The sequence below is a fragment of the Nelumbo lutea genome, chromosome 5 (genome assembly GCF_056320005.1).
Source record: "Nelumbo lutea isolate HS-2025 chromosome 5, American lotus-T2T, whole genome shotgun sequence".
Taxonomy (NCBI): Eukaryota; Viridiplantae; Streptophyta; class Magnoliopsida; order Proteales; family Nelumbonaceae; genus Nelumbo; species Nelumbo lutea.
Genome location: NC_142688.1, coordinates 25479196 through 25494168, shown reverse-complemented (window position 1 = coordinate 25494168; position 14973 = coordinate 25479196). Strand labels below are relative to the sequence as shown.

The following is a 14973-nucleotide window of genomic DNA, read 5'->3' as shown; positions in this document are numbered from 1 at the left end:
GGACCTTGAAAAGGCCTATGACAAAGTGGATTGGGATTGCTTCTTAGAGATTTTAAGCCTGAGAGGTTTCGGTAGAAGGTGGATGACATGGATAAAAGGGTGCATTAGCTCTGCTTGGTTTTCAGTCCTAACTAATGGGGAACCTATTGGTTACTTTAATGCAAATAGGGGCTTGAGACAAGGGTGCCCTCTATCCCCACTACTCTTCACTTTGGTAGCGGATATACTTAGTTACTTGATACAAGAAGTGAAGGAGTTAAATTTGCTGAAAGGTTTTGAGATAGGTAGGGAGGCAGTTTTGGTTTCTCACTTGATGTTTGTAGATGACATTGTACTGTTTCTGGAGGCAGATTGGGAGAACATTTCCATCTTAAAGAGAGTGTTAATAGTTTTGAGATGGTGACTGGAGTCAGAATTAATTACTCTAAAAGCAGCATTGTAGGGCTGAATGTTGGTGACCCTCTATTGGAGAGGTTTAGGGAGCTATTGGGGTGTAAGTTGGAGAGGCTACCTATTGCCTATTTGGGAATGCCTCTTGGTGGGAACTCGAGAAGTCTATGTTTTTGAGACCCGGAAGTGGAAAAATGTGAGAAAAGATTGACCACATGGAAGAAAAGCTTTCTTTAAAAAGGTGGAAGAATTGCACTAATTAAGGCTTCCCTTGCCAACCTGCCAACCTACTTTCTGTCGGTTTTCCGAATCCAGGCAAAGTAAAAAGCAAGATTGAAAAACTACAATGGGATTTCCTTTGGGAAGGGGGTGGTGAAAACAAGTGCCATCTAGTAGGCTGGAAGTAGGTTTGTAAGCCAAAGGAAGTTGGCGGTTTGGGACTAGGATATATTAAAGAAAGGAACTTGGCCCTTCTTGGAAAATGGCTTTGGAGATATCCCTTGGAGATGGAAGCGTTGTGGACAAAAATCATCAAGAGCAAGTACGGGAGACATGCCAACGGTTGGGATAAAAGGTCCACTTGAACCGGGTCAAAGCCTCAAACCCTTGGAAAGGTATTACTTCTATCTCTGACATTTTTCTTGATTTTGTTAGATACCAGGTGGGGAATAGAAATAGAATCAAATTCTGGTCTGATTTGTGGTGGGGAGAGGACACCCTCGCTAACTCCTATCCTAGAATCTCTAACCTGTCCCAATCCAAAGAAGCCATGGTAGCCTCTAGCCTCAACCCCTCACCCTCCGGAACAACCTGGAACCTAGACCTTAGAAGGCCTCTAAGGGAAATAGAAATTGCTGATATAGCTAGTTTGCTAAACTCTCTTAATGAGGTCTACATCTCTCCGACTACCCCTGACCAAAGAATCTGGAAATCTGATCCTGCTGGTAAGTTCTCGTCTAACTCCTTCAAGGCTCTAGTGTCAGAAGATCAAAGGCCTCCTTTTCCAGCTAAGAAAGTATGGAGATCACACATCCCTCGTTGAGTCTCTTTCTTTATGTGGGAAGCTTGTTTAAAAAGAATAAACACATGTGAGTTGTTGCAGAAAAAGTTTAAAGGCAGATTATGCATCTCTCCTCATGTTTGTCCTCTTTGTCTTGGTGACAGGGAGACAACTGATCACATCCTTCTCCACTGCTCGGTCACTAGAAAGGTTTGGTACTTCTTCCTAAACCTAGTTGGTTACAGCTGGGTGTTCCTGGAGAGGGTGGTGGACATCTTGTGGCAATGGCAAGGCAGAGGGCTTGGGAAAAGAGGAAGATTTTACTGGAATACAGTGACCCATGCAGTCTGGTGGGGTATTTGGGAAGAAAGGAACATTAGAACCTTTGAAAATAAAGCTAGAAATGTTGAAGATCTAACTTCCTACATCACACATCTCTGCAACCTTTGGATAATTAACTCTGAAGTGTTCAAGGGGCTCTCCCTAAATGATCTCCAGAGAAACCTACCAGAAATCCTACACTCCTCTCCATGATCTGAGTGGACTATCAGACAGGCTCCTAGAGAAGAAGGAGAAATGACTCACGGTAGCGCCCAAGGATCCACAGGTCAAGCAGGAATTGGGGGTGTAATCCGAGGGGAAAGGGGGAATATTTGCTGGGCTTACAGTGGTCTGATTGGGAGGGCTGATGCCACAAAGGCTGAGGTTTGGTTACAGGACAAGGGAGGGCCCTGGAGATTAGCCCACTTTTTAGCTGAAGCCAGGGACATCCTAGACTCTATGAATGTGAAGTTTGTGAAGTTGGTCTGGATTCCTAGGGAGCAAAATTCTGTTGCTGATTTCCTAGCAAAATCAGGGGTCTCTAGAGATTTCTTATTTGGTGACAGGTGTTTGCCTTTGTAATGCTGCCATAGTGCCAAGCCTCTCTTGGCTTCAGTACATCCTCTCATGTACTTCTGTAAAGTTATCTTTGTTTCAAAAAATAAAATAAAATCACATTATCACAATACCTCCCAATTCTTGAATTAAAACCACATCTGGCTTCTCCTTCTTAAGTACCTCCTTGATTATGGACCTTTTCCTTGCCCTCCCTAAGCCTCTTACATTCCAGCTTACAATTTTCATTCCTGCTGACACAAATTTGACCCCTTTCCGGATTTTCCTACTTATTCCCTCTTACTCCCCCTTTCTTCCACTAGGTTCCTTATCCCCTTCTACATCTCTTTTTAGTCTTTCCACTTCACTCAATTTCCTTTCCTAGCCTTGCCATCCTCATTTTTTTCTTAGATACACTTTCAAGCATTTGACTCCTGAATTTTACAGCCGATTTTTTTTACGTACTTAGCCCCTTCTTTCTTTTTATCTTCTAACCTCTGGATCTTTTATGTTTTAAAGGTAAAACCCTTAAAAGTACATAAATAATAATGTATGATTATCAAAATAATAATATAGCCATAGTCAAAATAATTTATGATAGAATTTATTATTCATTGTCAAAATAATGAATAATAATAATAATAATGATAATAATATACCCGTAGCATTTCAATAAAATGCCTGCCTTGTGATTTTTGTTACATAGAAGGAACATCACCACCTAGAAAAGCACCTAGTCACCTAGGCAGACTCCTTTTTTACAAAGGCATGGTGTTTAGGTGAGGTACCCTTCCAAGGGTCCCTCGCTGCCTAGGTGATGCTTAGGCACATCTTGATAACTATATTCTCTGGTTAAGGTCAAAGGAATAGGTAGGTTATACTTAGAGAACAACAACATTAGCCAATAGCCTGAACTGCTCATTCAGGTAGGTTCCAAGAACTGCCAGCTGTTGAACATATTCTCTGGCTAAAACAGGGGTTACAAGAGAGAACCTTTTCTGGTTAACACCTGGACCAGGGGTGATTAGTAAAGAATTATTTCTATAATATAATAGTCAATATGGTTAGCTTTTGGCTGTTTCTATTTGCAACTTGCTATCTGCCTATTTGTATGGTAAGGACTAAGGAGATTTCTATTTCTGCAATTAAAATCTAATTCACTGTTGTATTTGTGACTTTCTATAAAAAAATCATGTTATGTCATTATGTGCTGTATTGCCGAGTATTCTGATATGCATGTTAAATGTGAGTGAGTGATACATTGTTTTGTGAAGAAATGTTGTATGATATTCTTATAGCATAGTATTTTAAGGATTTGTTTACATTTCCCAACTCAAAGTAGTTTGGCTTGTTCAAAAACTAGGTTGGTCAATTTTGGTACTTGCTGAGGTCAAAACCTGGAGACATGTCATGAGGAACTCAAAATTCCTGATTCTTAAAATCAAAATGTCTTGTATGGACTTGTTTAGTTTGCTTAGAGTGTTCACAATCTTTTTCAACTAAAATCTTGGAACTTAACTGCCTTTTACAGGTGGTTAGGTAACTTCCAAATTTTTATTTATTTATTTATTTTTTAATTTGATGTATTCAAAAATTCATACAGCTAGGTTGATCTATCTGATTCCCGAGTTGGCATCATGTGATTATCCAAGGTCTAAGCTGGGTATAGCTTTACTCGAATCTTGTACTTGCTATCCTTGGTGCTTGATCCTACTGTATAATCTATTATATGGTAATTTTTTGAAACAATTTGTTTGTCTCTAGAGAGATATTGGTCTTTAGATGTCTGGTTCTGAATTTGATAGGTGCTATATTTCACTAATTACCAAGTCCTACTTCTTGATTTGAAGTGGCGGAAACCCTAATAGTCAAGTTTTGCTGCATATTTTTTTTCAGCGCCAGGCAGAACGAATAAAGTGTGAAAAAATGCAAATGAAAAAAGGAGATGATGCAGAACCTCAAGTCAAACCTGATTCTTTGGTTCCAGTTGCTCACTTTCATGGTTCTCGTCTTGCTTCTGCTCCATCACCATCACCATTTCAACAATCAGGATCTAGTTACAATTCAGAAAGTTCAGTATCTATTAGAAAACAAAATCAGCTTGGTCAAGCTACCGTGGGTCTGTCAGTCCTTGACATTAGAAGAAGTCCAAAAGTTCCACGATTGTCTTCAGGATCCACCATTGGTGCTGCCATTGTTGAAGCTGAAAACAGTCTTGAGATAGAAGTATGTATTAGGAAGAATTTAATGTAATTCTCATTCCAAAGCAATATTTTTCTATAAGCCAATCACTAGTTTGATACAACTACTGGAAGGGAGCAATAATTCTTTTAGTGCTTTATAATTTAGTAATTGACAACTGAAGTATTATTTTTTTCTCAATGACATTTATTTGGTTATTATCAAATTTAGATACATGAAAACAAAGAGGCATTGAAGATGAAGCTAAAAGAGTTACTCCGTGAGAAGTCAGACCTCTTTAACAAAGAAAATCCAGAGGACAAGGTTTGAATTTGCAGATGCAGTTTCTTTTATTGTTTGTATTTCTTTAATATGCAATTTATATCTATAGTTCTATATCAAGGTGGTTCATTTTTAAAGTTTACACTACCGGCCTTGTTTTCTAAAAATCTGGTTTTGTTTGGATTTATCTCTGATTTGTTTTGATTGTTTAATTCTAAGTTGTGGTCTGGCATCCCCTCTTATCAGGTAAAATTGGGCGAGCCAGGGTGGAAAGAACGGTATTATGAAGAAAAGTTTTCTGCAAAATCTTCCGATGAACTTGAAAGAACACAAAAAGATGTTGTAAGTTAAATGAACTGAAATGGAATGCTAATATCACTTTACATTAGGTTATCGTAGTCTAGTCTAATATTTTACATTCTTTTTGAAAATGGCCTTGCTAATGTGTATGGTATGATTATAGAATGTATAAAAATTTTTAACAATAAAATACCTTTATTCTGAATACATTTTGATTACATATTTTTTTTATGAATACCTTTTCAGTACATATTATAAGATTTTTTGCTTCTGTACTTTGTTTTCTTGTTCGGGTTCTCTTTGTACACAGGGTTTGGTGTAAATGATCTAGTTAATTTCACAGTTGCCTGCCAAAATCTAGCCTCTCTTATTGCATTCATTCATGTTCCCCCATCCATCCATAAATGATCTTTGAATCTCTCAAGAAGAAATAGGATCCGAAAATCACCTTAAGATAGTATCGCATAGGTTTGGCTAAATGCAATCCCTCTAAACGAGAGCAATTCATTCAGAATTTCTGGTGTCAATGAGGCCTGCGTACAATTTAAGATCTCTCCAATGTTATCTATGATCTCCCGCAACTTATCTCCCCGGATGTCCATGACTATAGCCATCAAAAAATTTTACTTGATCATTAATAAAAGTATTCATTACTGCTAAATGATACAATTTCTAATAATGGTTAAGGTGAGCCTTGGATATCATCAGCCTTTGGGTTATTTTTCTTGTTGTTTTCTTGATTCCTTTTTTTTTTTAATTCTTTTATATGCCTCCCAGGTCACCTCTTCCTTTTCTCCCCCAATGATGGCTCCTCTCTACCCAAGATCAAGTCATTGTACAACCTGTACTTGTGGATATAATATTTTTGCTTTTATTAATCCAGCAGATAAGAGTTACAGGCAACCCAGGGAAAGGCATGAGATGTGACCTTTCCTTTAAGATTGGTCAAAGAATTATAAGTTTAAATAAAAATTACAGGGTAACACAATAAAGAAGCCCGAGAAACCCCCTGTTTAGCAAGTGAGTCAGCCATCGAGTTAGCTGATCTGCCTATCCACTGGACTCTAATTGTCATATTCCTTGTTCGCCACTTAACCTTTTTAAGAAGATCTCTATGGCCCCAGATCAGAGTTCGGATTCAGCAACCATCCCTGATCCCACAACCACCTGGGAGTCCCCTTCAATAAGCTAATGTTCTATTCCTAGCTGAATTGCAAGCTGGATTCCTTGTACAGCAGCAAGCAATTCAGGCCTTGTAGAGTCTCCCAGACCCTACAGGACCTGAATACAAAGATATAATTCTACCCTCTGGATAGAATATTAACCACCTACTTCTGTCTTACTCCTACATATCAGCTATTGTAACCATTTCTTCCCTCTTTCTGGAGCCTTATTGGTGCCTTTTCATGTTTGCTTTCCTCTCTCCGAGTACTAAAAGAGGGAAGATCTTTTGGAACAAGAGCAGCTTCTTTTTGGAGTGTTTGAAATGAAAGAAATAATTGAATCTTAGAAGTAAAAGGACAAAAGGTTAGTTCCAGTATTGATTTCATTGCAATTGGGATTACTCAATGGGTCTTAACAAAAGAGAATTCAAAGGAGATTTGGTGGATCCATGTTACTCAGTTGTGGCAAGGACATGGCTGGAGAAGGTGTAGGATACAAAATTTACACTGATTGTTCATCTAAGTCCTCTGCCCCTTAGTTTGGTTGTCAGTTGCCACCAGACAAAAGTAGGTGCTGGCCCCTTAGGTTCTCTCTTAGAAAAGTTTAGGTATTAGCATCCCACTTGGACTGCTTGTTCATGTGGGTTCCTATATTTGCTAATGCATTAGCTGATTTTCTCTGGCCAGAGAAGGGGTTGGGGGATCATGGGCTCCAGAGCTAGGGGCTGATCTATCAGATCAATGTAAAGCCTCTTTTTTCTCTCCTGTTGTACTCAGCCTTGTGCTGTTTTGTATTGGTTTTGTTCTTTCATTTTATCATTAATAAAATCTTATCATGCTGTGGTGGGAGTTAAATGGAGAGACTGAAATCTTAGGCATCAAATAGGACAGGCCACATTCGGGCTTAGACATTACAAGCGGAAGCAACATGGATTCCCCAGTCAGCTAATTCTCATGCAAGCTACCTTACTCGTGAAGGTGTTAGTAGACAGGAGCTAGTGTGAGGAAAGAAAGGATCATTCGGTTACCTCATGTGATTTTCTTTTTCTTTTTTTTTGGGGGGGGGGGGGGGAGGGGGGGAAGCAGCAATTGTTCAGCTTCATAATTCTGACTTTAAAATAATGTATAATGTCACTTTATATATTTTCTTTTTTACTCTGTTCTGACAAGCAACAAGATTTTAAAGTTTCCAATCGGGAAAAAAATGCTGTGGTAGGAGTATACTGCATTTATCCTTTTTTTTTTTATATTTGTTAATTACTGTAATGCATGATGGTAAGACTTCTGGGATAAAGAGAGCATACCAGGCTGGCCTAAAACAGTTACCTGACATTACCAGTCTGGTTTCTGGAATAATGAAGATAGGGATCAAGGATGACACAAAGTGGGAATGGTTCAGAGGATGATGGGATGCCGCTGGAATAGTTGGACTGAGAGAGGTAGATGTTGTTTGGTTCTCAGGTTATCTTAAAAATGGGTTGACAGCTCTCTCTTCAATGGTGGTCATTTATAGGTTTTTCCCCTTTTTACAGATCACCTCAGTCTCTATAGGCCCATGTTGAGTGCCAACATAATCCATGGCATAGTGTTTCACAGTGGATCTTGTCCTCTGGACTAAGTCTATCGCCTCTGAGGCCTGAAGTTAGCTCCTTAAACTGGTCAGCCTGGTGTTTCTCATGCATGAAGCCCAGAATCGAGTCATGGGCATATCCACAATAGCAAGGAGTGTAGTCCTTCACAAATGTGCCTACAGCCAAATCTACAAGCACATAGTTCACCAAGTGTACATTATGCAGAGCATATACACCCATATTCATTCTCATGTAAGCATATTTATGGATTTTCTATTTTTTCAGATATTCTGTTGTGAATGCCATTTTAAGAAATCCTCACCCTATTTTTTATGATTTTTTCCAATTATGTATTATATGCTTGCTTCTTTAGATTAACATTAATTAGTAGAGATTTCATTTTTTTATTTGTTGTTAGGTTCTAAGATATACGGAGGGCCTATGCTGGGTTATGCACTATTATTATGAAGGTGTTAATTCTTGGCAGTGGTAAGGTTCTCTTGTTTTTTTATGTTAAGTCATTTGTGAACTAGAATGTATTGTGCCTGATTGCTAGATACAACCAAATGGATGGGTTAGAGTACAAATTTGGATACATATCCTACATATGTTCAAATGCATATGGAACTTGTTTTTCTTTCATACAATATGAAGCTTGTCCATCACAAAAAATTGCATCCAATCACCAAGGAAAATAATATGGGTAAATAAGGCCTGCTTGGATATAGCGGTGTTATCTTTTTGAATACTTGGATTCTTCTGAATATTCCATCTTTTGCATTTGTTGGAAATTCTTTGATTTTTTTCCAAGTTTTGTTCTTATCATTATGCACCTTTTATTTCTGATCTGAAGGATCTTGATCAGTTGCCAACTATTTATTTTTGGAAATTCTTTGGTTTTTTCCAGGTTTTATCCGTATCATTATGCACCTTTTGCTTCTGATCTCAGGGATCTCGATCAATTGCAGATAAGCTTTACACTAGGTGCCCCTTTTAAGCCATTCAATCAACTGATGGGGGTTTTTCCAGCTGCAAGGTTGAATGATTGCCATTCCTTTTTTCTTTTTCTAGTTTATATTTAACTTCAAATGATCTTTTTTCTTGTGAGAACTTTCTGATTGGTTGATCTATTTGTAGTTCCCATGCACTTCCTGAGCATTATAGAAAATTGATGACTGACCTAAACTCACCTATTATTGACTTTTATCCAACTGGTATGCTTTGTTCTTGTGTCATCATCTATTTAAATTAGAGTATTGCATGCATATTATGATTTCCCCCCTTGATTATGTTGGTCAGATTTTGAAGTGGACATGAATGGAAAGCGATATTCTTGGAAGGTTGGATTTTCTTTTTCTATGTATAGTAACATTTGTTAATTTGTTATACAGATATGGAGGTCTAGAGTAACAAATTTTTCCTAGTTGAATTCTTCCAAAATTTCTTGTTAATGAATATTCTTTTTATTTTGAAGGGTATTGCCAAATTACCTTTTATTGATGAAGACCACCTTCTTGCTGAGATTGAAAAATATGAACATACTTTGATGGTATGGTAGTTTAGGCAAGCAACTATTTTAAATAAACTAAGATTATAGATTATTATATAGAAGTCATATTTGGTTTTAAAGAGCTCAGTATTTGTACACATTTCTGCTGTAGGAAGAAGAAGTGCGGAGAAACAGTGTGATGTGTGACATGCTTTTTGTGACTTCATCGCATCCTCTCTCTCCATATATATTTTCCCTTAGTGATCGCTGTAGACAATTGCCAGACAAAGAACAAATAGAAGTTAAAGAAAAAGTTTATCCCAAATCCAGGTGAGCAAGTTTCGGCTATTGGTAACATATTGGCAACTTTAAAGCATATTTCTTAATGCTAGCTTGGGGTATCTGAGGACTCTTTAGTTGACTCATTTTCTTTAATATTCAGTTTTAGAGAGGGGAACCCCTTTTTATTTTAGAGCTTTCCTCAAAATTTTTAGGTTCTTACTAAAACTATTTCTTTTGATAGATAACTTGCGAATTTTATTAATTTGTGGAAAAAATGTAAGATATGTAGAAATAAGGTTGTTCCCAAGCACCCCTCAGCTAAAAAGAGGAGCTAAACTCCCCTCCCTATAATACCACTCCTTTTAGTTAAGATACTGCATTTTCCTGTTCACTTTTTGTGGTCCCCCAAAATAAACATTCCTGTTGGCCTCTAGTCTTGCCAATGCTTCTGCTATTTCCATTGATTATTCTACTTATCCAGTTGAATGTGGCTCTCATTTCCTTTGCTGACCCAGTTACTTCTCATATGGCATCTCTATGGCACCATGGGCACTTAATTGTTGTTCTTCATCCACCTAATGATTGTGTGAGAATCACCTTACATTAGCAAGTTATTATAATTTAATGTTTTCCCAAGCTTCAACCCCTGCACTAGTGCCATCATTTCTGTCTTGATTGAGTTACCTTAATAATAGGTTGTCAAGATTGCACCTTCGTAATTTCTAAATACACCTCTTATTCTCCATTAAACCAGGATTGTCCAGACTGCATCCTTCAAAATTTAATTTGGTGGTGGAGAGGCCATATGCTAGCTTTTTTAAGGATTCTGGCAAGGATGAGTTTGTTATTTGCCGCCAGCTTATTATTATTGCTATTTTTTTGAAAGGTTAAAACAGAATTGTATTAATATATAATAGGCAGGAGAGAGTGCTGCCCAAAAGCTGCACAAAGAGGGCCAACAATGGAGCCCCTGGCACCCTTCTATTCCTACCACCCTTTAATTCACTCAACCTTCTACACACATCTCCCCCACCAACCAAGGCTCCTCCCCCACCGCACCACCCCTCTTCCAGTTCCACAATTCTTCCCTGTTTCCTTCCCTATCGGCCCATAGACACTTCTAGTTACCACTTTTGGATCTGGTTTAAGACACATCAATGCCAATGACAGAACATTCTCCTTAAATGTCCAACCTAAGGCATCCCAAATTGTTAATATACCCCCAGCCAGACCTTTTGATTCAGTCATGCCACTAAAAATTATTTCCACCCCACAAGTTTCCACACAACACACCATTCAAATCTTCAAGTTTCTTGAAGCAATAGCACCTCTACTTTGTTACATTCTGACCATCTTACCACTCTCCTATGTTCTCTCAACCCCTTCACATTCCAAGAACAAACTCGTCTTTCTTTTTCCGCGTCTTATACTATCTCCTCCTCACAAATTATTCTCCCCCCCCCCCCCCACCAATAAAAAAAAAAACAAAAAAGAAAAGAAAAGAAAAATAATCCTAAGGTTTTGCTTACCTTCACCTCTCTATTTCCAGATACACTGAACTTTTTACCATATGAGTTTCATCCAATAGTACTTCTTGCTCATCTTCTTCACTTTCTAAATCAACTTCAATAAAAAACTATTATTTTTTTTTGGAACAATCAAAAACTATTATAGCTCCACTAGTTTCATTTTTTCCAAAATATATTTTATCTTATGAAGCTTGAAGCACCTAATAATTATAGGTTTGTAGGGAAGGTAAGGCTTACTTTTGTTTATGGGCCATGGTGATATTCTCCTTAGGTGAGGCTGTATTAATGAGTGAGGCTGCACCTCGCGCTTCATATTGGGATGCTTGTAATAGACTATTTATCATTTGCTTCTAATGAAATCAATTGAATTTTTATCTATAAAAAAAAAAAATCTCCTTAGGTGGACAGTGAATGCTGTACTATGGAGGATGAAAGGGTGTGATTGGAACATTTGAACAAGGGGTTTAATCAAGGTCCAAAGTAGGGGTGAGCAAGAAAACCAAACCGACCGAAACCGAACCAAAAATTCAGTTAACCAAACTGGTTGGTTTGGTATTTAAAAAACAAACAAAGGTACTGGTTCGGTTTCGGTTAACCAAAATAGAAAATCGGCGATTAACCGAACTGACCGATATACATTTATTTATATATATTTTATGTATTTTTATGTATATTATATATATTTTATATTTTCTATACATTATAAATTAATAAATATGCATTATATATAAATATATATTTATAATATATAATATATTATTTATTATTTAAAATATAATATTTTATATATATTTCTAGTGTTTTATTATATTTTTATAATATATATAAATAATAAAAAAACTGACGAACGGACAAATCGAACCGATGTTTAACCAAACCGGTCAATTGATTAACTGATAAGCTTCGGTTCGGTTCCGGTTACCGGTTTTCCAATAATCGGTAACCTTGGTTCGGTTTAAAAAATATGCCCACGGTTTGGTTAGCTGAACTGTGAGCACCCCTAGGGGTGGCCACGAGCCGAGCTATTCACGAGTTGCTCGAGCTTGGCTCGTGAAATGCTTGGCTTGACTTGGTCTCAACCAAGCTTGAGCTCAATTTATAGGCTCGATTAGTAAACGAGCCGAGCTCGAATATATATATATATATATATATATATATATATATATATAATTCTTAATTTTTTAAATATCAAATAAAAAATATTTTTTATTTAATTTTTTATTTTTATAAAACATTTTTTCTGAAATCGAGCTTGAGATTATGAGTTTTTGACTTGAGTTGAGCTCGAGCTCAATGTTCTAGTTCGAACCAAGCTTGAGCCTTGTACAACAGTGGCAAGCCGAGCTTAAGCCTCGTACTATTCGACTCGGCTCGGCTCAAATCCACCCCTAAGCACCCCTAGTTCAAAGTATCGGAAATGCAAGGTGTATGAAAAAGAATTTTAAGAGACGTATCGGGATATGCTTTGGATATGCATGGATACGGATGAAAAATCAAGATATGCATAAATATGTTAGGAAATTCAAATAAATCCTAAAAAAATATATTACTAACAATAATTACAAGTTTAATATGATTCTAAAAAGGTAATTTAAATGTAAAAAACCATAATTTAATTATTTATATGAAGGGTGAGATACTGGGACACAATTAGTAACCATTGAAGAATGATGGAATAACTAAAATGTGAAAAAAAAAAACTAAAATATGAATGCATATACATCAATTTTCAAATAACCAATATAATTTATTTTAATATTTATTAGTATATAAAATTTAATAATTAATTCTAGCATTTATTAATAAACACCCACTAAGAAAAGAGAATAAGTACTTAAAAATAAAAATGCACATACTCATAAGTCATAACAAACAAGTGGGTGCGGCTTGGTGGTGAACTTATGGTTGTTAAAGTCTAGTGACCAAGGTTCAAGTCTTGCCGTCTCACCTAAAGTTTGTAGTTTTTATAGTAATAAAACGAAATTAATGAAGTTACAAAAAAAAACTAAATTAATGAGAGAGAGGATCATTAATGAACGGAATTAATGAGAGAAATTGACTTAGGCGCTAAAATTCAAATTTAAAATTTAAATTTGTTTTAGAAGTAATTAACTAATTAATGATAGAGAAATTAGACTTAAATTTAGGAGTAATTTTCGAAATTAATGGGGATGAATTCAGTATTAAATATAGATTGAGAAGGGGGCCCGAAACTATCAAGTATATTGGGCTGTATTGGACTGTTTCGAGCCCATATCTGCCACTACAGACCCGAAACAGCCCGTGATGGGCCCGCATCTGTGCGATACATATGAAAAGAAATGGCACAAATAATTTCTACACATTTCGTGTATCAGGTTCTTGTCGGAATGATACGTATTGGCCGATACGGCCTGATACATTGCGATATTTTGAACCTTGGGATTGATATAGTACAAATGAGTTTCACATTGAGGACTCTAGGACCATTTTTAATCATCAATATATTAGAATATCTGTTTGCACTTATACAAGGGCTATGATCCTGGTAGTGTGACTTGTCAAAAAATGATCCTGGTAATGCAACTTCACTTACAACTAGACCCGTTCATGGGCCGGGCCAGGCTTTTACTCATCATTAATGGAAATACGCTAGGCCCGAGCCCGAGCCGATCCGACCAACAGGCCTATAACTTGGGCCCGAGCTCGGCCTTGATAAAAAGCTCGAGCCCGAGCCCGAGCCCGAAGCCCGAGCTAATAAAAAAAATTACAATTTTCCCTATTCAAATTAGAATTAAAAATTCAGATTTTTTTTTCCTATTTAAATGAACAATGGGCCTACAAGATGGTTTTTTTTCCTTTTATGTTTTAAAACACAGTTTTACATTCTTAAATCAAAAAATTTATTCAAATGGACATAATATCACATAACCCATTTTAAGTCTAATTTTAGGTCAGGCCGGGCTATTTTGACAAAACCCAAGCCCAGATTGAATTTATTGTGGGCCGGGCTTTTTGGCCCGAGTTTAAGCCCGCGGACCTATAAACATGTTCAAGCCCGTCCAGGGGCCGGGCCGGGCCGAGTGGCCGGCCCGTCGGGCCACCCGGCCCATGAACAGGTCTACTTACAACAATCCCAATGATAAGTTCCATCAGTGGTTTTAGCTCAAGGGCCGTTTTCTATCCATCTAAGTAGCAGGCCACCATGACCCTTGTTCTCTTCTTACACATATAAAGCTAATTTTGCATTCTAATCATATAGGATGCACACTGCAAGTTTTATATCAAACCATGTACTGATAGTGCCTTGGACATATCAAACAATGCATCTATTACATTCTTTTCAGGTTCTTTTATGTGAGTAGCAATTTTTTTTAGGGTTAATTACTTAAATGTACCCTTTGATTTCACTACGCTACTTAAATATACCTTCTTAAAGGAAAAATCAAAGGACAAAAATGCCCTTTACTGTTGTTTAAATTTTCAAAACATACACTTGACTGTTATTCCAGAAACAAAGAGGACTCTTTCAAAAAACCTACACAGCACTTCAAAGCCAAAGAATAATCAAATCATCACGCTTCTCTTGCTCCCTCCCTTTTCTCTCTTTCTTCAATCCAAACACCAACTGTCAATAAAAAATCTGAACTCTAAAGGTCTTCATTTTTCTCTCTGGTTTGAATAGTCCCGAAACAAAAATATTGATGTCTTATAATTTATAAATGATTCTTTGCACTTTCTGCAACAGAGGACAAACTTATGTTTCTTTCAGAATGGATTCCAATGCTGCCCTGGAAGTGACAATAAATTTACGGGAAGCCCTTGCCTTTCTGAGCATTTTCTTCCTCCAAAACTCTTTGCTTGAGCATTTCATTCAAATCATTATTCTTTTGGTTGTATTCCTTGAACTCTTGCTGCTGTTAGAGGATTG

At 37.0% G+C, this 14973-nt stretch overlaps 1 protein-coding gene across 1 annotated transcript in view; it reads left to right on the top strand.

Moving 5' to 3' along the window:
• LOC148851126 (5'-3' exoribonuclease 3-like) overlaps window positions 1-14973 on the top strand; it is a 48836-nt gene that overhangs the window by 28957 nt on the left and 4906 nt on the right. Inside the window, 9 exon segments of the mRNA XM_088945665.1 lie at window positions 4163-4492; window positions 4679-4771; window positions 4976-5071; window positions 8182-8252; window positions 8671-8799; window positions 8901-8977; window positions 9063-9103; window positions 9238-9312; window positions 9425-9582. Of these exon segments, the coding sequence (XP_088801791.1) occupies window positions 4163-4492; window positions 4679-4771; window positions 4976-5071; window positions 8182-8252; window positions 8671-8799; window positions 8901-8977; window positions 9063-9103; window positions 9238-9312; window positions 9425-9582 (1070 nt within the window).